This window comes from Labeo rohita, chromosome 15 (assembly GCF_022985175.1).
Source record: "Labeo rohita strain BAU-BD-2019 chromosome 15, IGBB_LRoh.1.0, whole genome shotgun sequence".
Classification (NCBI taxonomy): Eukaryota; Metazoa; Chordata; class Actinopteri; order Cypriniformes; family Cyprinidae; genus Labeo; species Labeo rohita.
In genome coordinates this window covers 18,595,261-18,619,620 of record NC_066883.1, presented here as the reverse complement: position 1 = coordinate 18,619,620, position 24,360 = coordinate 18,595,261, and the positions used below count along the sequence as shown (strand labels likewise).

The 24,360-nt window shown below is 35.6% G+C and overlaps 2 protein-coding genes across 4 annotated transcripts in view; both read left to right on the top strand.

Annotated features, from left to right (window-relative positions):
• The first annotated feature begins 488 nt into the window (after positions 1-488).
• Positions 489-9,215, top strand: dhx40 (DEAH (Asp-Glu-Ala-His) box polypeptide 40). 2 transcript variants are annotated; one of them, XM_051128482.1, is made up of 17 exons: positions 489-852; positions 955-1,100; positions 2,229-2,348; positions 2,659-2,886; positions 3,001-3,067; positions 3,563-3,694; positions 3,826-3,925; positions 4,059-4,145; positions 4,479-4,661; positions 4,761-4,841; positions 5,641-5,798; positions 7,892-8,006; positions 8,104-8,212; positions 8,297-8,391; positions 8,466-8,535; positions 8,627-8,855; positions 8,934-9,215. In XM_051128482.1, the coding sequence occupies exons 1-17, from the start codon at positions 678-680 to the stop codon at positions 9,050-9,052; spliced, it is 2,214 nt and encodes a 737-aa protein (XP_050984439.1). In that variant the 5' UTR covers positions 489-677; the 3' UTR covers positions 9,053-9,215. The 2 variants fall into 2 exon arrangements, with proteins under 2 accessions (XP_050984439.1, XP_050984440.1); XM_051128483.1 differs by lacking the exon at positions 8,934-9,215 and having other exon boundaries at positions 8,466-8,533; positions 8,627-8,812.
• A 2,652-nt stretch (positions 9,216-11,867) lies between these two features.
• The window catches only part of cltcb (clathrin, heavy chain b (Hc)), a 33,846-nt gene continuing 21,353 nt past the window's right edge, over positions 11,868-24,360 (top strand). For both annotated transcript variants that reach the window (XM_051128886.1, XM_051128884.1), the window contains exons 1-8: positions 11,868-12,410; positions 14,318-14,525; positions 17,825-18,093; positions 18,226-18,387; positions 18,514-18,627; positions 19,316-19,489; positions 23,735-23,932; positions 24,023-24,223. In XM_051128886.1, coding sequence (XP_050984843.1) covers positions 12,369-12,410; positions 14,318-14,525; positions 17,825-18,093; positions 18,226-18,387; positions 18,514-18,627; positions 19,316-19,489; positions 23,735-23,932; positions 24,023-24,223 — 1,368 coding nt within the window. In that variant the 5' untranslated portion in view covers positions 11,868-12,368. The remainder of the gene's footprint in view (positions 12,411-14,317; positions 14,526-17,824; positions 18,094-18,225; positions 18,388-18,513; positions 18,628-19,315; positions 19,490-23,734; positions 23,933-24,022; positions 24,224-24,360) is intronic.

Genomic DNA, 24,360 nt, shown 5'->3' with positions numbered 1-24,360 from the left:
CTACTGTAAATGTATTAAAACTTAATTTTTAATTAGTAATGTGCATTAATGTGTGATTTATTTTGCACCCTCAGATTCCAGATCTTCAAATAGTTAATATCTCGCTCAAATATTGTCCATACATTAGTGAAAATCTTATGTATTCAGCTTTCAGATGATATAAAAATTGACCCTTATGACTGGTTTTGTGGTCCAGGGTCACAATTAGTCATAAAAATCTCTGTTTTAAACCAAACGAACATCTGGTAATAAGCATTTGTTGATAGGAAGTACAGAACTATTTGGTTACGAAGTGCTGTATTTTGAACATTTATTTTATACTTTATTGTATTTATTTTAAACATACCTAATATGATGCACTCCAACCGGAATTATGGCAATTCATACACATTTTGATACCAGCTGCTAGTGTGGACACCATTGGAAACCTGCAGTGAACACAGCGGCGATATGTCATCCAGTGCTGCAGGTGGCGCTAGTGTGTCTTCGCGTCGTGTGAGTAAGAAGAGTTCAAACGTTAATGTGAACCGACTAACAACTTGTAAGCAATGTGAAATAAGGTATTCTGCCGCAGATGACTTATTAATATTCTCCTGAGCGTTTAGAAATCGTAAGAGGTTAAATGTACGTTTGAGCAACGTTAGAAAGTGATAAGCGGCGCTTGAACGGACACAGACATGTCAAAATCAGAGAAGAGCAGAGAAACGGAGAAGAATGTATCAAAAAAGCTGCCTATTTATCAACACAAACACAAACTCGTACAGGCAGTGAAGGAAAACACCTTCTTGATCGTAACGGGTGAAACTGGCAGCGGAAAAACCACTCAACTGCCTCAGTACTTGTATAAAGCAGGTATGTATGTAACCTCCATGACCAATAATGAACTGGAATTGACAGGCATGTTCATTATCTGTGTTGGCTATATCGTGTAAACATGTGTCTTTTTCTGTTCAGGTCTTTGCAGGAATGGCAGGATTGGTGTGACTCAGCCCAGGAGGGTTGCAGCCATCACTGTAGCCCAGAGGGTGTCCCATGAGATCGGGGTCAGGCTGGGTGAAGAGGTGGGATACCAAGTGCGCTTTGATGACTGCTCAACAAAGGTATTACACTTTTATTTAACACTTCAACATTTGTATCTCAGAACAAAAGGAGCAGTACCTTTTTTAAAACTTACACTTTTGCACCTTTTTTACCCCTGAAGGGTGCCTATTAGTAACTTAAAGGTACATATTAGTACCTAAAATGCACATATTAAAGCCTAAATGTTATACAGTATTTTTGGAAAAGGTACCACCCCAGTGACAGCTTTTGTATCTTTTTTTTTTTTTTTTCTGAAGTTTTGGAATATTCAGTACAGTAATTTCAATAATATACACTACCGTTCAGAAGTTTAGGATTAGTATTATTTGTTTTTGAAAGAAATATATTTTTTTATTCAGCCAGGATGCATAAAATGGTTTAAAGGTGACATTTATAATTACAATTTTATTATGTGAAATAAATCCTGTTGTTTTGAACTTACTATACAGGGGGTCCTGAAAAAAAAGTATCATGCTTTCAACTAAATGTTGATAATAATGAGTAATGTTTCTTGAGCAAAAAAATCAACTTTAGATTTCAGTATTTTAGATTTCTGAAGGAAATCACAGGAAGAAATTACATTTAGTTATTAGTTATATTGTTTACAATGTTACTGTTTTACTGTATTTTTAGGCTTTTTGAGTGTAAGAGACTACTTTAAATAAATAATAACTAACCCCAAACATTTGAACGGCAGTGTACATGTAAATATCATCTTCGTATTTCATATTGGACCATATTGTTGTAATTGACACTAAGGGAGTACAGCAAATAATATTAATCATCTTTTTCATATTGTAGTACAGAGAATTAAATTGTTTTGCATTATGGAATAAATGCACATAAAATCATGTCACAGTAAACAAGGAAACTTTTTTTTGTATTTACAAATGTAATCATTTTTAGGGAGCAACTAAACGGTAGATGCTATTTAAGTTAACAAAAAATTACGTCTTTGCTGTTGTGATAAAAGATGCAAATAGTGATAAAAGCTTTTTGAAAGTAAACTAAAATGATACAATATTTGTATTTTTAAGAGTACATGGCCTAGGTTTATGTAAGTGACTCAAACTCTGACAAAATTATGCAAACTTTAGTGTAATTAGTTAATGTCATTTTTAACAGCTTTTGCATTTTTCTCATATCAGGACACAATGATTAAATACATGACAGATGGCTGTATGCTGAGGGAGATTCTTGCAGATCCCAGTTTATCACAATACAGCATTGTGATTCTGGATGAAGCGCATGAGAGGAGCCTGAATACAGTATGTGGACTATATATGCAATTTGTGGCTTTTTTGGGAAATTAGTTATATTTTAAGAAGATGTTATCATTTTGTTTTTTAATTTACTGTATATATTGATTGTAGTGCAGTGGTGCTATGTTAAAGTAACGGTATCAGATGGTAATAACATAGTAATCTAATGTATAAAAAATAATACTATGGCATTAACATGAACAATATCCAAAAACACCTAGGTAATGCTGTGGTATTTTGGCTTTTATTTTTTAACAATATGCAGAATTTCACTAAATATTTCACTAAATGATTAATAAAATTGTTTGTTTTGCAGGATGTCTTGCTTGGGTTGCTCAAGAAGACTCTGTCAAAAGGGTCCCGTGGCCGTAAAACACCCCTCAAAGTGGTTGTGATGTCAGCAACATTAGAAACAGAAAAGCTCAGCTCTTTTTATGAAAACTGTCCTGTGTTCATGATTCCTGGGCGTACATATCCAGTCAAGGAGAAATTCTGTAATCTTATTGGCCCGAAAGATAAAGATAGTTCAGTGTATGTCAAAGAGGTATGTATATCATTATATGCTTTATTATAAACATACTGTGTGAATGGAAACTCTATGTTTGAAACTTCTAAGACTCTATACAGAATGTAAATGCGTTCCATTTGTGATCTTCAGGTGGTAAAGATGACTTTAGATGTGCATACAAATGAAGCAGCCGGTGATATTTTGGTCTTCCTGACTGGTAAGTTTAGCGTAGAGATGTACACTACTGTTCAAATGTTTTTTTTTTCTTAAAAAAAAACCCTGAATACTGTTATTCAGCAAGGATGCATTAAATTGATCAATGACAGTAAAGACATTTATAATTTTACAAAAGCTTTCTATTTCAAAGAAAGCTAAAAAAAAAAGAAAGCATAATGGTTTCCACAAAAATATTAAACAGAAAAAAAAACTTTGATAATCATAAGAAATGTTTCTGGAGAAGACTGGAGTAAAATGAAAATTCAGCTTTGCAAACTAGGAATAAATATATTAGAATAGAAAACACTTATTTTATGTTGTATTAATATAAAATAATTAATAATGTATTAACCCAGCCTAAACATTTGGACTGTAGTATATTAGTATAAGAGTTTTACAGTAATTTAGCATATTTTCAGAAGTAAAAAATACTTATATTTATGATATTTTTAGTATTCCTCTTTAGTTTGTAGCTCTGTGCTTGTGTTTTGAACAGGACAGTCTGAAATCGAGAAAGCCTGTGATTTGCTCTTTGAGAAGGCTGAGATCTTAGACTACCGTTATGATGTCCATGACCGGACAGTTGAAGGTCTTCTTATCCTGCCTTTATATGGATCCATGCCAACAGGTCAGGCTGTCTTTAGATTGGTCTTAAAAAAGCCATAACAGAGTGAAATTCTGTGCATAATCATGAAGTGATGAATACATTTCTTGTGATATTTAATTTTTTTTATTTTTATTTTTTATTTTTTTTACCAGATCAACAAAAGCAAATATTTCAGCCTTCACCCAAAGGTGTGAGGAAATGTGTGGTAGCGACGAATATTGCTGCAACTTCACTCACAATTGATGGAATCAGGTAGAAACAAGTCAGACAGTATTAAACAAGCATCAGTTACTAAAAAAGTAAAACAGCAGAAATGAGAAAATATGTAATTATGTTTAGAGGAACTGTTGTGGTGTAACATTTCTTATTTGTTGTTGTGTTGTAGATATATTGTTGACAGTGGATTTGTGAAACAACTAAATCACAACTCAAATGTTGGTTTGGACATTTTGGAAGTGGTACCTATATCCAAGTGAGTGACCTGGGAGAAATATATATATATGTATATATGTATGTATGTATGTATGTGTGTGTGTGTGTGTGTGTGTGTGTGTGTGTGTGTGTGTATAATTTTTCAAATAGTTTTATCATATTTATATATAATATTTTTTGTTGAATTTATTCATATTTTTGTTTTATTATATGTTGCCATAAATGCAGTGAACAAAATTTGTGTTTTATGCTACTTGTAAAAAAAAAACATTTAGTGAAGAATTGACTGGTTTGTCCTTACAAAACGAAAACAATTCAATTTGGTTTCACTTTTGTTCTATTTTAATAAAGTGGTGATGGTGTTTCCACACAGGAGCGAGGCTCAGCAGAGAGCAGGCAGGGCTGGTCGAACCTCTGCAGGAAAATGCTTCAGGATTTACAGTAAAGACTTCTGGGACACATGTATGCCTGAGTACACCGTTCCAGAGATTCAGCGGACCAGCCTTACATCTGTCATTCTCACACTGAAATGTCTTGGTATCCATGATGTGATTAGGTATGGCCTGTCTGCATTGTTATTTTTGAATTGTTTAATCTGTTTGTTTATAATTTAAACACTTTCTTTTTGTTTGTTTTCCAATTATGGTATATTTAGATTTCCCTACCTGGACTGTCCAGAGGAACGCTTTATCCTCACTGCCCTGAAACAGCTGTATCAGTATGATGCCATTGACAGGTGAGTGATATGCGTCCCACAGACTGTTGCCTATTATCTAGGTACATTGCAAGAAACTGCTGAGACAGTAGAATATGGCCAGCTGCATTTTTTCAGAAGCCCATCCTGACCCTGGTCCTGCTCATATATTTACATTACATATCAATAATGGCACACAGTGTGTATTGTTCACAGTTCGGTAATCCTAATTTAAAGGTGACCTATTATGCCCCATTTTACAAGTCTCTGATGTGCCTAGAGTGTGTATGTGAAGTTTTAGCTCAAAATACCCGACATTTAAGTTTTTATTGCTTTTTAAAATAGTTTTTGTGTTTGCCCCTTTAAATGCAAATGAGCTGGTTCTCCCGGCCCCATTTTCAGAAGAGGGCGGAGCTTCAAGAGCCAACAAAACAAATCGATTTGGAAAGCAAAAGTTGATGCGTGATACTTTGTCTGGAGCTAACGTTCATGCAAAAAGCGTTGGTATTGATCCGTCTTTCAGAATCAAGCTTTGCTTAAATCCAGTGTTAACCTGACCTTCGTTTGTGAGGCAGTCCGGTGTAAAATGATTGGCACAAACATATAGGACTTTACAGATTTTTATGATGACGTCAACATAGAGAGAAATCTGGAATTGCTTGTTCAGAAAGACTGTATCTGTTTTATCAAGATTATACAGAAATGACTAGGTGGATTTTTACCATTATAGGCTGGTTGTTTCTCACATTGCTGCCACACAACTGTGTTCAAACACCTTATAAAAGTGATTTTTGCCTAATAGGTCTCCCCTTTAAGTGCTAATATTGGCTTTTTGTTGCAGGAGAGGTGAAGTGACCAAGCTGGGGAGGTTGATGGTGGAGTTTCCTCTTCCTCCGAATCTTACCCGGGCTCTGCTTAAAGCTGCCGCTCTCGGGTGTGAAGACGTAATGTTACCTGTGGCTGCCATGCTGTCAGTAGAGAACATCTTCATTCGACCAGGTAATTGTTTCTGTATGTTGTCATATATGTCTATCACTTAAAGTCAGCATGAGTCAAAATATCAGAACTTGATCATTTGCTGAAATGAGAGAGTTCTAAAGGTTTAGTTCACTTCCAGAATAAAAGTTTCCTGATAATTTACTAACCCATATGTCATCCAAGGTGTTCATGTCTTTCTTTCTTCATTAAGGTTTTTAAGGAAAACATTCCAGGATTGTTCTCCGTATAGTAGAATAGCAGACTGAAGGTCCAAGTTGATTGAAGGTCGAAGGTCAGCTTCAAAGGGCTTTACACAATCCCAGCCAAGGAGTAAGGGTCTTATCCAGCAAAACAATTGGTCATTTTCTGAAAAACAACAACACACACACACACACAAACGCTCATCTTGCACGAGCTCCACTTCACGCATTACGTAGTCACACGGAAGTACCGTAGCGAATGTGCATAGTTATTCAAATGAGTTTTTCACCCTACCCTACCTTTTTGAGCCGAAGTACATAGACAAAGAACTTCCAACGTGATTACATAATGTGTGAAGTCACACATGCGCATCACGGAGCTAGTGCAAGATGAGCATTTGTGGTTAAAAAGTATATACATTTAATTTTTATTTTTTTGAAAATGATTTTGCTAGATAGGTTTTGATTATTCCTCAGCTGGTCATGTAGAGCCCTTTGAAGCTGCATTGAAACTGCAGTTTAAATCTTCAACCCGTTGATCCCCATTGAAGTCCACTATATGGAGAAAAATCCTGAAATGCTTTCCTCAAAAACCTTAGTTTCTTTTTGACTGAAGAAATAAAGACATGAACATCTTGGATGACATGGGGGTGAGTAAATAATCAGGAATTTTTTTATTCAAGAAGTGAACTAATCCTTTAAACTAAATCTAATACATCTGAATACAATACATTTTTCTTCTTTTATGACAATCTGTTAAACTTGATGTATTTTGCAATATTAAAAAAAAAAATTATGTCGCTACTTCTGTTTAACAATTATATGTAAAAATCCTGTTAACATAATAGTAAAAACAAAAAGATTCTGTCAAAATAATTATAGTACAAACTAAAATGATAAAAAAACATTATAGATGCAAAGTTAAAAATATAAATATTCAGATTTTATTTTTATATTATCGCCGGAAAATAATATACTGTATAATTGCCCATTGTAAAAATTCTCTACTGTCTTGTGTAAATAAACGAGAAATAAAAGACAAAACCTAAAATTGTTTTAAATTAAATTAAGCATTACAACATTATAATGTGTAGTTTATATGCAGATTTTAACTATAAGTTACACTACAAGTCAAAGGTTTATGAACAGTAAACTTTTTAATGTTTTTTGAAGAAGCCTCTTCTGCTCACCAAGCCTGCATTTATTTGATCGAAAGTACAGCAAAAACAGTAAAATTGTGAAATATTTTTACTATTTTATTCCTGTGATCAAAGCTAAATTTTCAGCATCATTACGCCAGTCTTCAGTGTCCCATGATCCTTCAGAAATCATTCTAATACGCTAAAAGAAATTAATACTTTTATTTAGCAAAGTGCCTTAAATAGATTAAAAGTGGTAATGAAGACATTTATAATGTTACAAAAGAATTCTATTTCATATAAATGCTGTTCTTCTGAAGAACAGAAGTTTCTATTCATCAAAGAAACCTGAAAAAAACTACTCCGCTGTCTTTAACATAATAATAATAATAATAATAATGTTTTTGAGCAGCAAATCAGAATATCAGAATGATTTCTGAAGGATCATGTGACTGGAGTAGTGATGCTAAAAATTCAGCTTTTAAATCACAGGAATGAATTACGTTTTAAAATCTATTCAAATAAAAACAGTCATTTTAAATAATAAAAATATTTCAGAATTGTACTGTTTTTGCTGTACGTTGTATCAAATAAATATAGGCTTGGTGAGCAGAAGAGGCTTATTTAAAAATCACTAAAAATCGGACTTCTAGTATGATAATTTATACTTTTTCCACAATAATAAAATTTTACAGTATTTTACAGTTACATTAAATGTCCTTTCCCATTAAATCCTAAAATATTAGATAAACAGATTGTTGCTTTTTTTTTAAAGGTAAACCAGAAGGACAAAAGGAAGCAGAGATCAGACACAAAGAGATAGCAGCTTGTGCTGGCAGCTCCAATGATTTCCTCATGCTGCTCTGTGTGTTTGAGAAGTGCAGAGCGAGGTACACAATGTAGTCTGACCGAATGACTAAATAAATTCCTCTTTAAGGTAATCATGTGAAACGCTAATACTCATTTTTACTTTGGTTCGACAAACAGTGACAATCCATCTGCCTGGTGCAAAGAGCACTGGATCCACTGGCGAGCGGTAAAGTCAGCCTTCAGCGTTGAGACTCAGCTGAGGGAGATTCTTCTTCGCCTAAAGCAGGTAATTCAGAGTTTCTCCACAATGGTATTTGCTTTTACTATTATTATGTGAATTCTTACAACTTGTTTTTGGCCGTTTATGTAGCACAAAGACTTTCCACATGAGACGTTTGAGGGCAATCGGAGTGAACTGCTGCGGCAGTGCCTTTGCCTGGGTTATTTCACCAATGTAGCCAGGAGGTGAGTGCAACATGGCATTTTATTACATAAAGTTTATTTATTAAAGCCAATATTAAAGCTAGTTCTGTTCTCAGATCTATTGGAAAATCTTTCTGCACCATGGATGGACATGGATCCAGTGTTATCATCCACCCTTCATCATGTGTGAGAAATTGAAGACATTCAAATATTTCATTTCTGTCAGTTTTTGTATGATAGTTTTAATCAACCACCCACTTTAACTTCTTTTATTCAGCTCTTTGGTCAAGAATTGCATCTGGATTGGATTATCTTCCATGACGTGTTGGTTACCTCACGGGTGTACGTGAGAACGGTTTGTCCCATCCGGTACGAGTGGGTGAAAGACCTGTTGCCGAAGCTGCATGAAATCGACGTCTATGAGCTGAGTAGTGTCGCTAGGGAAGAAGTAACCGATGAAGAGATGGCCCAGTGGGAGAAGAAAGAGGCAGCAAAAAGACAAGCTGGTGCGTTTGAAGAAGCTGAGCATTTTGATGTAGTCAAATTGTGTCATTTTTGTAACACTTGTTTTTCTTTTCAAACAGAGACCACAGAGGATGTGGCAAAGAAGCTGGAAAAGCGAAACAACGAAAGCTCAATCACAGAGGCTCGCGCTCGCTACTTGGAGCGAAAACAGCATCGGCTACAAAGAAAGGGCACATGAGAGGATCAAATACTCACCACAGATTCAAATATGAAGACTTTATAATCTCAGATTTCAGAACGTAATCCTCCGCATAATACTGTCACAGCACTCTGGTCCCTGTGGATTTTGAATATGGCTCTGGAGTCACAATATGTGATAAACACATTTTATATCTTTTATGTAAATAAATTGTTTTTTAATATATAAATATATTTTGATACTGATTGTTTTTTGTTACATAAAGTGCAGACAAAACATGACATGATTTTAAAACAGCACACCTGGATCCAGCAGGGAATTTTTAAATCTTCCCAATGACTCATATCTTTGACTAATTATAAGATTTGTTGAGATTAGTTCTCATTCTGCAGGTTACCAATAGGATGTGATGAGTTATTGAATCCTTCACTCAACCAATTTATTAAAGTGATAATTCACCCAAGAATTAAAATTCTCATCAGTTATCATCATTGTTGAACACAATATTTTGAAGAATGTTGGTAACCAAACAGTGGATGGTAGCCATTGACTTTCATAGTTTTTTCCCTTTACTATGGAAGTCAATGGCTACCGTAAACTGTTTGGTTAGTTACCAACAATTTTCAACAATATATCTTTTTTTGTGCTCAACAAAAGGCAACTTTGTGACAACTTGAATTAATTTAATTCAAATAAATTAATTTTCATTTTGGGGTGAATTATCCCATTAAAGGCTGACATCATAGAACTAGCAACGGCAAAAGCTGGCTGTGGTGTCACCTTGCTCCGCCTGCGCATGGGACAAAAATTGAGATTGAGGTCTCTGCTGAGCAAAAGTGGGTGTTTTCAAACTGCTGGGTATTTCTAAATCATGCATTTAAAATGATCCCCCTTACCTAACCCCGCCCTACCTACCGTCACTATGACGTCAGCCAATCAGGTAACATGGTCTAAAAACGCCCCAATCTGGTAACTCCCATTATTTTCTTGCAGAGACCTATACTTTCAAAAATTTGCACTTCAATACACTACAGAGATTATGGCTAAAGGTTAACTTGTACATACAGTGGAGATCAAAATTACAGAACAACCTATAATTTCCTAAATTTCAAGGTCACTACTTAGCCCTATTTGAAGTTATTCCAACAGGAGTAGACAGGCAGTTTTTTTAAGCATATTTCATAAATGAATTGTATTCTGAAGCACAGTATAAAAAACTTTATCCTTGATAAAAAACTCTTACCAAAATGAGAGAACACTTACAGGTAACTCTGTAATTTGGTGCCTGGTGCTAATTTCCTTAATTAAATGACAAACCCTATTTAACTGGCATCATTGCTCTAATTTTCACTGAGATTGTAAGATCTGAAACCTTGCAACAGGAGGTTGTTCAGATGAAGGCTAAAAGAATGACCCTTTCAGCCTCTGAAGGAGAAGTTGGTGATTGCAAATCTGTGATTTCTGAAATATCGGAGGTTTACAATGACACTAACTCATTCAAGTCCCCCAAAAAGGCTGATTGTCCATTTAAGAAATGCACAAGAAGACAGTATAACGCAGAGACTCTCAATGGGGAATAGGTTCAACACTGCAGTTGGAATTGCTAACCTCAAGTTAAACAGAAGTCAGTGAACGGTGGAGGAGGAAGTGTCCAAACTGTGGAAGAAGAGTGGACCAAGATCTCACCAGCGCAGTGTGAGAAACTAATGATGTCCTGTGGCCGCAGATGTGCTGAAGCCATTCAAAGCAAGGGCCTCTACACACCCTACTAATTTCTGACAGCTGCAACCCTCCAAAAATGTAGTTGCAATCTTCTTTTGTGCTACAGTGGTTACTGCTCTCTAATTTTAATCACTGTTTTTCACAAAATAAAGGTTTTTGTTGAAATACGGCTTGCCTCTGTTCCTGTATGAGAAAAAACACCTCTCCATACTAGCAGGTGCCAATAGTCTGTATTTGTCATTAAAAAAAGGAAACCTGGAACTAGGACTGCAGATATAGAAACTATTAACAGAGTAGCACTAGCTACCATTTTCTCACAAACCACAAATGGATTTGCTTCTTCAAATATGTGTGATAAGTTGCAAATGGCATTGTTTTGTCTGACCTTTTGGGCCTGAAAGGAAAGAACTGAAGGTGAAAATAAGGGGAAATAATAAACTTCAGTTTGTTTGGTTTTTTTTGTGCACCGATATAACATGCTCTTTTGGCCAAAAAGCCGGCACAGGTGGGGTCCAACTAGTACCGGGGTGGGGAACACGCCTCAAAAAGCTGGGTCGACAGTCATTTAACCCTGGCCTTACATTGGCTGACCACTGGCATGGTGTGTCACAGGGTTAAGGCTAGTTGGTATACAGATGTGGCTACTGGGCATGCACACATCAGTCTAGTGTAATTTTTGTCAAACTGTACAACAATAATACTGTTTTTGTATTATAGTAAGGGCTAGGTTTAGGGTTGGGGTAGGTGTAGACGTTAAGAAAAACAATCTAATAGGTAGAAAGTTTAATCTCATTGATAGTTTCTGGTCAGAGCTGTATCCCTTCTAGCCACAGCCATAAGAAACACCCAGTCCTTTATGACACATGATTAAAATTTGAGTAAAACCAACTAAGGAACTCCATAAAATATATATAAACAATATGTTGACTAATTGAAAAACATCTAAGATTGAATCATTTAATCTCATTCTGCAAAATAGTCTCTATTATAGTAATTTTAAATAGACAAATTCCTCATATTTCTTCACAACCGTATTTAAATTTTAAACGATTCAGTGAACGACTCAAGATTCATTTAAAAAAAACAACAACGATTCGTTCACGAACGAACCACCACTAGAGCGCAGCCGGAACTGACGTACATTGAATATGAAGAACTGAATGATGTGGCAAAAATGAAACGAATTATTTAATACTGACTAGACTACTCATACCGGCGCTTATAAATCACATCTAAAATATTAACCGCCCAAACGCTCACATAAACCTAATCAGAGCTTGGCGCATCGCCTGCTTGATTGACAAAATCGCTGAAATCGCGAATGTCCTTCCGCCGCAAAGTCCGCGCTGCTGCTTCCGGATTGTCAGTCTGAGCTGTTTCCGCCGCCATTGCGGGTCTGAGCGAGTCCCATCCGTGCAGAGAGGGGAGGAAAAAAACATCAGCCATCTGGCGGATTGGCTTGACACGACGAAAACACGATACTTGTATTCTCTGTCTAATAAAGCCAACAGTCCTGCATTTGAACTGTTTTGAATCGGGGGTGTCCGCGGAGAGGAGGTCGTCGCTCGCTAAAGCTAGGCAGAAATTTTGCGAGGAGTCTGGCCGGGAGGATTGAGAACAGAAAGCCCAAACCATGGCTCAAATCCTGCCTATCCGCTTCCAGGAGCACCTGCAGGTGGGTTTTTACTACGGCTAAACCGTATGAGACTCGTTCGCGGCGTTAATAATCGTTGGCTCTGCTGTAACAGAGGTGACAGTGCTCGTTAGCTTTAGCGCTAGCTCAATGAATGACCTCCCATCCATTTCAATGGCTGTGTATCAAAAACTCTCAGGCTGCCGAGAAGCATTTTTGAACGGTCGAATTTAATTCGTGTGTGATTCTAAAAATGCCGGATGTTCGAAACCGCCGTTCGGATAGAAAATACTAGATGTTCGAATCGAACGAGTTGATGATGCTGAAAATATGCAGACTTGGTAGGCAGGTCACTAGGTTTTTGGACACAGCCTATGCAGGTGGATGCAGTGATCGAGGAAAGGATTAAACCAGCTTTATCAAGCTGCATACATGATGTGATTGATTTTCTCGCAAATGTGTCAGTTGAAGAAAGCGTGACTCCACATTTGAAAATGGAAAATGTGCCTTATTGCTGATTTAAAGGGATAGCTGACCCGAAAATGTAGCTGTTATTATCGTGTACTCGCTCTCAAAAAACAATATTGAAGATGTTGGGCAGAATGGCGCAAAAAAATTACGAAAAATAATTTTCTCAGAGATTTTACTAGTCGATTCAAATCAGATCGTGATTCGATTTCGATTCGATTCAAAATCTGTTTGCTTGGATATATGTTAGATATAGAACATGTCAGTTTTTCTTAAAGAAAAATCTCTCTGCTAATGTTGTAAATTGTAAAGGAATCCAAATTCAATTGCTTTTTATTTTTAGATATAGCAGTCAGAGCTTAAATAAAAACAGTTGTATCTAAACACTTAAAATACACATAACGTAGTCAGCTTATTAGTGATATACTTATGTTTCTATGCCAGCTTTTTTTTAAAAATGTATATTAAATGAAATTTCACAGATTAAGTAAAAATATAATGTAATATCTTGTGTGTATTTATCAGAATGTTCCTCTCTAGAGTTATTTTTCTATCTAACAAACAAGCTATGAACATTAAATGGCTGAGGTAAATGTTACTTGACATTGTTTACAAGCTGTATTATTGACATTTTCATGGCTAAAATGCTGATTAAGCGACTGCATGAAACATGATTTTGAATTTTGTACTGTTTCTTTCAAAATACCTTTGCTGTTCGTTCATATTTCATTCTATAACTAGTAGTAAAGAGAAAGCGATATTCTCTGCGTTGACACAGTAAAGAGCATCAAAATGATATTACTTCATGATATTACTACTATTTCATGATAAAATTTACAGAATTTGAAAGATGAGACTTTTTCATATCAGAAGTAAAAGACAAAGCTTATTGTTCTTTTTTCACACGTCATTGATTTTGGAACTTAAGAATCAATATTGGTTCATCGAAATAGAGAGAGTAAAATCAATTATTGTCAACCCAGCTCTAGTTTAAAAAAACAGGTGTGATGAAAGTCAATGCTGACTGACTCTGCCACTCTGCCTAACATTTTTTTTGTGAACTGTTGCTTTAAATAATCTAACATTTAGGGTAGTCTATATATGTGTAGATGGTGTTTATCAACACTGATGTGTATAGATAGATAGATAAGATTTGACTTTAATTCATGGATATTTGCTGTTTTCATGACTTAAATTCCAGTTATTGGAGTGGTGATGTGGTGAACTGGCTTGAGTCATTAGTGTATTTGTGTCATTGCGCAGGTGCATCACAGTGGGGGAGGATGATGGGTCTTGTGAGATTGTGCCCATACATCCCTATTTTTATCACCAACATTGAAATAGACTTACAGCAGACATATTTATGACCTCCAGGCAGTGTATTAATAAATAAAGCCTAGATTTTAATGGCAAAAATAAATCCTAAAAACCACTTGTCCTGTATCTAACAATAGTAAATAATGACTCTCCACTACTTACAGCTCCAAAACCTGGGCATAAACCCAGCAAACATTGGGTTTAGCACCCTCACGATGGAGTCGGATAAGTTCATCTGCATCCGGGAGAAGGTGGGCGAACAGGCCCAGGTGGTGATCATCGACATGAGCGATCCAAATACGCCCATCCGCAGGCCCATCTCTGCAGACAGTGCCATCATGAATCCAGCCAGCAAAGTCATTGCTCTGAAAGGTAAGACAAAAGGGGGCTGAAGACTTTAGAAAAGTGGGGGGAGACATTAAGGCTTGGATTTATTGAAATGTAATGATAACTTTTGGCATGAATATAGAAATTTTCATGAGGTTGTGTGTTCCTGCAACCCCCTCCCACTCCCTCAGTATATAACTTGACTACAATATCTTTGGCTGACTGTGTTTCTCATCGAGACAGTTTAGTGTAACAGTGTATTAGTTTTTTTTGTGATGTCAAATGAAAGAATTATTCTAAAATACCTTCCATAATTCCAGTTACGTTCATATTCCCAGCCATCTCTGTCTCGTTACGTATTAAAGCTTCTTGCTGTAATTTTTTGGTTAAGAATAGCTTTTAAAATGCTCATTGGAAATGTCTTGCCGTCATAAATGCTTTGTCTGTTCTTGCTTGTTTTTGTTCTTTTTTATTTTTTGTTTCTTACTGCTTTCTTATGTTTGCAGACGGTGAGTTCAATTTCATCTATCCTGAGTTGTGGGATTTTGAATTGTGAAATGTGGGGTCAATCTGAATGCCTTTGTTGAATGATAGGTTAGCCATGTAAGGAGGGGGTTGGGATCGTGTAACATGCATGTAACATGGCAAAAGCCTGTTTTTTTTTTTTTTCTTGTTTAGTGTAAAATTAAGTACTTTTTGTTGTTGTTAGTCAAAACAACAATGTTCAGCTCTTGATTTATTTTTTTTCCTTGTTTTGGCACTTGGCAGATTACTGTTAATGCAATGCAAAGATGTAATATGTCTGTAAAATGAAAGATTTGCAACTTTCTATATATATTTCATTCTACAAGTCAGCTGTAAGAGTGATTATGACTTTGAAAATAGTGAGAAACACTGAATACTGTAGATTTGTATATGATAAAAATGACTTTGGAAATCTTGAGCATTCAGAAGTTTGGGGTTAGTAAGAGGTTTTTTTTTGTTTTTCACTTCCAGAACAACAATTTATTAATAATTTACTCACCCCCTTGTCATCCAAGATGTTCGTGTCTTTCTGTCTTCAGTCGTAAAGAAATTGTTTTTTTGAGGGAAAACATTTCAGGATTTTTTTTCATATAATGGACTTCAATTGTGCCCCCGATTTTGAACTTCCAAAATGTAGTTTAAATGCAACTTCAAAAGCCTCTAAACCATCCCATCCCAGCCGAGGAGGAAGGGTCTTATCTAACGAAACGATCGGTAATTTTTTTTGAAAAATAAAAATTTGTATAGTTTTTAAGCACAAAAGCTAGTGTAGCACAGGCTCTGGGATGCAAGTTCTTGAATGATTCGTTCATTTTGAACGGATCTTTAATGTGACTCGGGAAGAACGAGTCGTCTCGGGGAGTGATTCATTCAGTCACGCATGCGCGACATCCTGTTAGGTTCTGTACTGGAATTAGTTCACCTGTTTCAAGTCTTCAAGTTTTTTTCGAGTCGTTCGTTCATCTTATGGGGCTGTCACGTGATGAACGAATAACTCAAACCTGAAAACTTGTCAGATAAGAGGTGAGGTGAGCTAATCATAGACTAAAGACCCAGGTAAACAATGAATTAATCTTTTCTGTTTCTTATAGCATTACAGTTTTGTCTTGTTTGTAGTGTGACCAACCGCGTGACCTTTCGACGTGATTCAATAGTACGTAGTGTCGTGGACGCGCATCTCAGAGCCTGTGCTACGTGAGCTTTTGTGCTTAAAAAGTACACAAATTTTCTTTTTTAGAAAGAAATGACTGATCGTTTCGCTAGATAAGACCCTTCTTCCTCGGCTGGGATCATTTAGAGCCCTTTGAAGCTGCATTTAAACTACATTTTGGAAGTTCAAAATCGAGGGCACAACTGAAGTCGAAAATATGAAGAAAAAAAATAAATGTTTTCCTCAAAAACCATAATTTCTTTACGACTGATGAAAGAAAGACATGAACATTTTGGATGACTTGGATGACTTTCTATTTATCAAAGAAACTTAGAAATATACACATTTAAGCAGTAGGTTTAAAATTGATGATAAATGAAGGATCATGTGACACTGAAGACTGGAGTAATGATGCTGAAAATTCAGTTTTGCGTCATGGAAAAAAATTAAAATTTAAAATGTATTCAAGTAGAAAACGGCTATTTTAAATTGTGATTATATTTTACATTTTTTACTGTTTTTTTTTTTTTTTTTTTTTTTTTTTTTTTTTTAAATCTATTAAATGCAGGCTTAATGAGCACAAGAAACGTCTTTTAAAAAACATAAACACCCCAAACTTTTGAATAGCAATGTATTTATAATGAATGCAGACAATTTTTTTTTTTTATATAATATTTGCATTTCTTAGTAATATTCAGAACTGTAAGGTGTTTTCCCCTTTATGATGTAATTATGTACAAAGGCAGATGTTAATTGTATTTATTTACTTATTATTTTCAATAAATAAAGCACTAACAGTGTTACACAAAAATAAAATCATATACAGTGACCCCAAAAATATTTGGACACTTAAAGTCTGAATGCCATCGAATTAGATACAAATATCAAATCAAGGTCAAACAAATTATACTTAGTCATTTTGAAAACAAATTCGATTTTTAGTGGCTGTTTGAAGTCTACTCCAAAGTTTCGACTGACATTCAACAACCAGAAAGTGTCCAAATACCTTGTGTCCTAATTTTATTTGAAAAGTGTGCTTCTGCTAACTTTCTTCTTTAAAATAAATGCTGCTTTTTTGTTTTTATTGCAGTGAGATTCATACATTTAAGTGTGGCTTTAAGTGTCCTAATGTATTTTGGGGCCACTGTATTTTGATTAAAAAATAGCTCTGCATATTTAAACCCGTTTTAGGTGATAAAAATTTTAAACATGTTTATACACGTTTTAGCAAATTGTATTCCCACATACTTGAGGTAGGTGATGATTCATGTGATTGCAGGCGAGGATAAGTTTTTTTTTTTTTAAACAATCTGCATTGCATTTCTGTAATGCAGAGTAGAGACATATGAGTTCTTTACTAATTAATAATAAATTAGCATACTAGATTAGAACATTACTAAAAATTGTCCAACTAAATCAAAACTTGGCTTGATGTTTTGTAGATGTTTGCAGTGTTTGTCCTATAGCTGTTCCTTTTGCATTGTAACTGCTTTGTCATGTTGTCCATATCTTTGTGGTTACTTTACACTTACGATTTAACATACACATCATGTTGTTAGCATTACGCTTGATTTCTGTATGTTAACTAATTGAAATCACACAATTCATGAGCTAGACAGGAAAACACCGCCGCCGTTTTATGCAAACGACCTCTGTTCCTGAATTTCAGCTGCAAAAACCCTTCAGATTTTCAACATCGAAATGAAGAGCAAGATGAAGGCCCACACCATGACCGAGGACGTTACATTTTGGAAGTGGATCTCTCTCAATACCGTAGCACTTGTGACAGACAACGCCGTCTATCACTGGAGTATGGAAGGAGACTCACAGCCCATCAAAGTCTTTGACCGGCATTCAAGTTTAGCGGGCTGTCAAATTATTAACTACCGCACTGACGCTAAACAGAAATGGCTGCTTCTGATTGGAATTTCTGCACAGGTACATTTGCAATGCTTTATGCACAACATTTTATTTATTTCAGTTGCTTTATCCTTTCTCGTTAACCTGCACGTCACAGTGGTTGTCGTTTTCCTGCTGAAATGCCTTTTTTTTTAAACCTTTTCCTGTCAGCAAAACCGCGTTGTGGGCGCAATGCAACTTTACTCAGTGGACAGAAAGGTGTCGCAGCCGATCGAAGGCCATGCTGCTGGTTTCGCTCAGTTTAAAATGGAGGGAAATGCTGAGGAATCCACGCTTTTCTGCTTTGCTGTTCGGGGACAAGCTGGAGGAAAGGTCTGGTTATTCTTTTATAATGAACGTCCGTGTGGAAATAAATGGTAATTATGTCTTTGCATTTAAATAGTTGAAAATTTAATGTCACTTGTGTATATTTTTTTTTTTTTTTTTTTTCCAATGTAGTTGCACATTATTGAGGTTGGAACACCTCCGTCAGGTAATCAACCTTTTCCAAAGAAAGCAGTCGACGTGTTTTTTCCTCCAGAGGCTCAAAACGATTTTCCAGTTGCCATGCAGGTATTCATAGTTTTGAATATTTACGGAATATTATTAAAATGTGTTGTCTGTTGGGAGCGTTAGGTTTAACCACAAAATTTCCATGGCCATCATAATAGGGAAACTGCCCTTAATGTACAGAAGGGGAAGAAGAAGAGGAAAAAAAATATAATATATATATATATATATTAATAATTAATGAATATAAATATAAATAAATATATATATATATATATATATATATATATATATATTAAAATTACAGAACAGTGTATATAAATAAAAAAAATATATATATATATATATATATATATATATATATAAAAAAAAAATATAATATATAAATAAATGCATAGTGAATATAATAAATTAAATACAATATATTGTTAATATAATAATGTACAGAAATATATATATATATATATATATATATATATATAATACAATATTTTAATTAATTATATAAATATATAAATATATAATTATATATATATATATATATATATATATATATATATATATATATATATATATATATATAGTAATAGAAATATAATAGAAATAGAAAATATGTAAATTAATAAATAAAATATAATATATTTTTTTAATATAACAGAATATATTTATATATATTTATCAATTTTTAAATATTTTTCAATAAAGTAGGAGCCTCACTCAAGTCTGTTTTGTTTTGTGTCTTGTCTTCTAGATAAGCTCCAAGCATGATGTTGTCTTTCTCATCACCAAATACGGTTACATCCACCTGTATGACCTTGAGATGGGCACCTGCATCTACATGAACAGGATCAGTGGAGAGACCATTTTTGTGACCGCCCCTCACGAAGCCACATCTGGCATTATTGGCGTGAACCGTAAGGGACAGGTACCGTCCGCTTTATCTGCTGTTATTGCAGACAGTATGAAGAAAGTGGTGCAATGGCTTTGTTTTACCTTGTTTGGTCAGCACATTTGAATAGAGCAGCTGAGCTAGTCCCAGACACACACCAGGGCTTTGTTTCCATACAGTTGGTCCGTGCAAACACGCTAGCTTGTGTTCTGTAATCCACTGTAAGAGGATGCCATCAGTTGATGAATTATTTTGGAGCTCAGACCCAAGTGTCATTAAATATGCAGAGAGAGCAGAGAAATGCGATCCGTGCTCATTGTTACTCTCTCGTTTGTTTTCCCCTCCTAATTAAAGAAAGCTCCTCTATCAAACCACAAAACTACCAGTCCAGACTACAGCGGGATGATACATTAAATGCTCACAACGTATTTGTCTTGATTTAGCTAACAATATAAAATATCTATCTATCTATCTATCTATCTATCTATCTATCATTCTTTGTCATTTTCTCATTGTTTCTGTCATTCTCTCTGTCGTTCTTTCTATCTATTATTCTATCTATCATTGTAACGTTGTCTGTCGCTCTAATATTTGATCTGTCGTATCTATCGTTCTGTTTGTCGTTCTATCTATTTTCATTCTATCTGTTGTTCTGTCATTCTTTCTATCATTCTATCTATCATTGTAACATTCTATCTGTTGTTCTAATATGCGATCTGTCATTCTATCTGTTTTATCGTTGTTTTTATTGTTCTGTTAATCACAACGTTCTATCTGTCGTTCTGATATTCAGTCTATTGTTGTATCTGTCATTCTGTCTATCATTCTATCATTCTATCTATCATTGTAATGTTCTATCTGTCGTTCTAATATTCTGTTGTTCTGTCGTTCTATCTGTTCTGTCATTCTATCGTTCTATCTGTTCTATCATTCTAGCTATCATTGTAACGTCTGTTGTTCTATCGTTTCTGTCGTTCTGTTAATCACGACGTTCTATCTGTCGTTCTTTCTATCGTTCTATCTGTTGCTCTTTCTATCGTTCTTTCTGTTGTTCTGTCGTTCTTTGTATCGTTCTGTCGTTCTTTCTATCGTTCTTTGTCGTTCTTTCTATCGTTCTTTGTCGTTCTTTCTATCGTTCTTTCTGACGTTCTTTCTGACGTTCTTTCTGACGTTCTTTCTGACGTTCTTTCTGTCGTTCTTTGTCGTTCTTTCTATCGTTCTATCTGACGTTCTTTCTGTCGTTCTTTCTGACGTTCTTTCTATCGTTCTTTCGGTCGTTCTTTCTATCGTTCTATCTGTCGTTCTTTCTATCGTTCTATCTGTTGCTCTTTCTATCGTTCTTTCTGTTGTTCTGTCGTTCTTTGTATCGTTCTGTCGTTCTTTCTATCGTTCTTTGTCGTTCTTTCTATCGTTCTTTGTATCGTTCTTTGTCGTTCTTTCTATCGTTCTATCTGACGTTCTTTCTGTCGTTCTTTCTGATGTTATTTCTATCGTTCTTTGTCGTTCTTTCTATCGTTCTATCTGACGTTCTTTCTGTCGTTCTTTCTGACATTCTTTCGGTCGTTCTTTCTATCGTTCTATCTGTCGTTCTTTCTATCGTTCTATCTGTTGCTCTTTTTATCGTTCTTTCTGTTGTTCTGTCGTTCTTTGTATCGTTCTGTCGTTCTTTCTCGTTCTTTCTATCGTTCTTTCTATCGTTCTTTCTATCGTTCTATCTGACGTTCTTTCTGTCGTTCTTTCTGACGTTCTTTCTATCGTTCTTTCGGTCGTTCTTTCTATCGTTCTATCTGTCGTTCTTTCTATCGTTCTATCTGTTGCTCTTTTTATCGTTCTTTCTGTTGTTCTGTCGTTCTTTCTATCGTTCTGTCGTTCTTTCTATCGTTCTATCTGTTGCTCTTTCTATCATTCTTTTGTTCTGTCGTTCTTTTTATCGTTCTGTCGTTCTTTCTATCGTTCTTTCTGTCGCTCTTTCTGTCGCTCTTTCTATCGTTCTTTGTCGTTCTTTCTATCGTTCTATCGTTCTGTCATTGTAACGTTCTATCTGTCATTCTAATATTCGACCTATTGTTGTATTTATCATTCTATCTATCGTTCTATCATTCTATCATTGTCACGTTCTATATGTCGTTCTGTCGTTGTTTCTATTGTTCTGTTAATCACAGTTCTGTCTGTCATTCTTTCTGTTGTTCCATCTATCGTTCTATCATTCTATCATTGTAACGTTCTATCTGTCGTTTTAATATTCGATCTGTCGTTCAATCTGTTCTATAGTTGTTTCTATCATTCTTTTAATCACAGCGTTCTATCTGTCATTCTATCTATCATTGTAACGTTCTGTCATTCTAATATTCGATCTATTGTTGTATCTATCATTCTATCATTTTCTATCATATTGTCCATCTATCTTTCTATTGATTTAGCTATTGTTCTGTCTATCATTGTACAGAACAATCTGTCGCTCTATTGTTCTGTCTATTGTTCTATCTATCGTTCTGTTTACTGTCATTCTGTTGCTCGTTCTAGCTATTATTCTATCTATTGTTCTATCTATCGTTCTAACGATCTATCGTGAATCTTTTGTTGTGTCATTCTGATGTTTTATCTATTATTCTATCGTTTTTTCTATCGTTCTATCGTATCTGTCCTACGTATCTGTTGTGCTACAGAGGTGGCACAGAAGAACACAAAAATGGCTTGCAGGTGTATTTTCATATGATTAATGAGGCTCAGAATGCAATCAAATTCATAAATTCATGTTGAGATTAATGTTTTAAATATAAAATTTTGAATATAGAAATATTAAATGATTAAGACTTAAAAAAGGTACTGTTAAAATGAAACTAAAACTGCCAGTAGGCGGCGGCAAGCCATTGATTTTATTACTGAATCATTCATTCATTTGATTCGTTCGAACAGCTGATTCATTCAGGAATAAATCAATTGAATGTCTTTATGAATGGGAAATTGAATCATGTTCATTCATAAACGTAACACCGCTGTGAATAGAACACCTGCTTGAATAGAGATGCGCAGCGGCTCGTTTGTTTCAAACTATTTTTGACAACGAAATAGAGCAAAATCAGGCAATAGCGTTATAGAAAGACAATGTAACTCACTTAACATTAACTTGTTTATTTAACTGTTGTATTGAATCAATATCTCATTTACAAACTCCCTTAAAAATCATTAAAAGCTGTCACTCGTCTTAGTTCATTGCAATCTCACAAAGCTCCACTATAATCAATGAAGCTCTCTACACTGCACAATCAATCTCTTATTTACACTCTCTCTACACTTTATGAAAGGATTCATGAGCTATGTCTGCAATGCATTACTCAGCGTTGCAAAACCTTTGAAGCTCCCCTCAGCGCAAACACAAATATGCTGATTGGGTCAGTCACACTGGTGCTCCTAAATATTTTTTTATAATCAAATGCAGTAGTATAGCCACACTGTAGAGCCCTGTATCATTCTAATGTTGTATCTGTCATTGTTTCTATCATTCTGTTTTGCCTATTTGATATTTTTGCTTTTTTTTATTATATTTTTAAACTGTTACATTAAATTATAGTATATTACATTTGATTATACATTATATGTAATATTACGTATACCTATATTACCTATTCCAATCTCAACCTTTATGTGTGTCTGCAGTCCATAATGCGTTAGGATGCTGTGGGATGATGGAATCCCTGTAAATAACAGCGTTTACTGATCCCTCGACACGTACAGTGAGAACAGCGTGTGACACTCAGTAGGAGTTAGAGACGGCCGCTGTAATCCTCTTACAGCAGTCTGCAGTGTGTTCGCTCTGATTCAGATGTTGACTGATGACCAGCTCTGTCACAGGCCGTGCTGCAGGCTTAAATAAGTGCATAATGGGATACCAGCCCATTCATCTATGTGTTACCCCGAGGGTCGCTTTAGGTGCTTATGGGTCCGGATCAGCATTATTTGGAGCCAATCAGTGCATTATTAGGTGCTTATGAAAAGAGATTAGACGGCATTAGCACTAATTTGGTAATGCAACAGAGATTATGGACTTGTTTTGGCACACAGAGATTTGTTCGAGAAAGCCAAACAAACTTCACAACAAGCATTGCTGATACTAAAAAAATGTATAATACACACAATGTCATATGTCAATGCCTTATGTCATGGTATTGAAGCCTGACAGAATATTCTACTGCCATAATTTCAGTCGACTTTTTTTGAGTTTTGACACTAATTGGAACTAAAATGTCTTGCGTTAAATTAACATATTACATTTTTTTTCAGGTGCTGTCTGTGTGCGTGGAGGAAGAAAACATCATCCCTTACATCACTAACGTGCTGCAGAACCCTGATCTGGCCCTCAGGATGGCCGTCCGCAACAACTTGGCAGGTGCCGAGGAGCTCTTCGCTCGCAAATTCAACAACCTATTTGCTGGTGGCAACTACTCTGAAGCTGCCAAAGTGGCTGCCAACGCGCCAAAGGTACAGCAGACTGCATCACACGACCTGACGCCTCGTTAGTCATTGTCAGGCAAATGTTGGGGTTTCTGATTGGCTGCTGGCTTCTTGCAGGGCATCCTGCGCACCCCAGACACCATCCGTCGCTTCCAGAGTGTTCCTGCCCAGCCCGGTCAGACGTCTCCCCTGCTGCAGTACTTTGGGATTCTGCTGGACCAGGGCCAGCTGAACAAGTTTGAGTCATTGGAGCTTTGCAGGCCCGTCCTGCAGCAAGGCCGCAAACAGCTCCTGGAAAAATGGCTGAAGGAAGACAAGGTAGATTCTTTTCTGAATAAATATGTAGGCATAATGGTTGAAACGAAGTCATATCAAATAAAAAAACTAAGCATACCCCAGGCTTTTGTACAGCCATGGAAAACCTGGAAAGTCAGAAAATTGTAATTGTATAAAAT

Excerpts from the sequence above, each read along its gene's own strand:
- dhx40 (XM_051128482.1), top strand. The coding sequence starts at position 678 with ATGTCAAAATCAGAGAAGAGCAGAGAAACGGAGAAGAATGTATCAAAA. Across the intron at positions 2,887-3,000 it reads GTTCAGTGTATGTCAAAGAG|GTGGTAAAGATGACTTTAGA; the intron begins GTATGTATATCA and ends TGTGATCTTCAG. Across the intron at positions 8,213-8,296 it reads TTCTTCTTCGCCTAAAGCAG|CACAAAGACTTTCCACATGA; the intron begins GTAATTCAGAGT and ends CCGTTTATGTAG.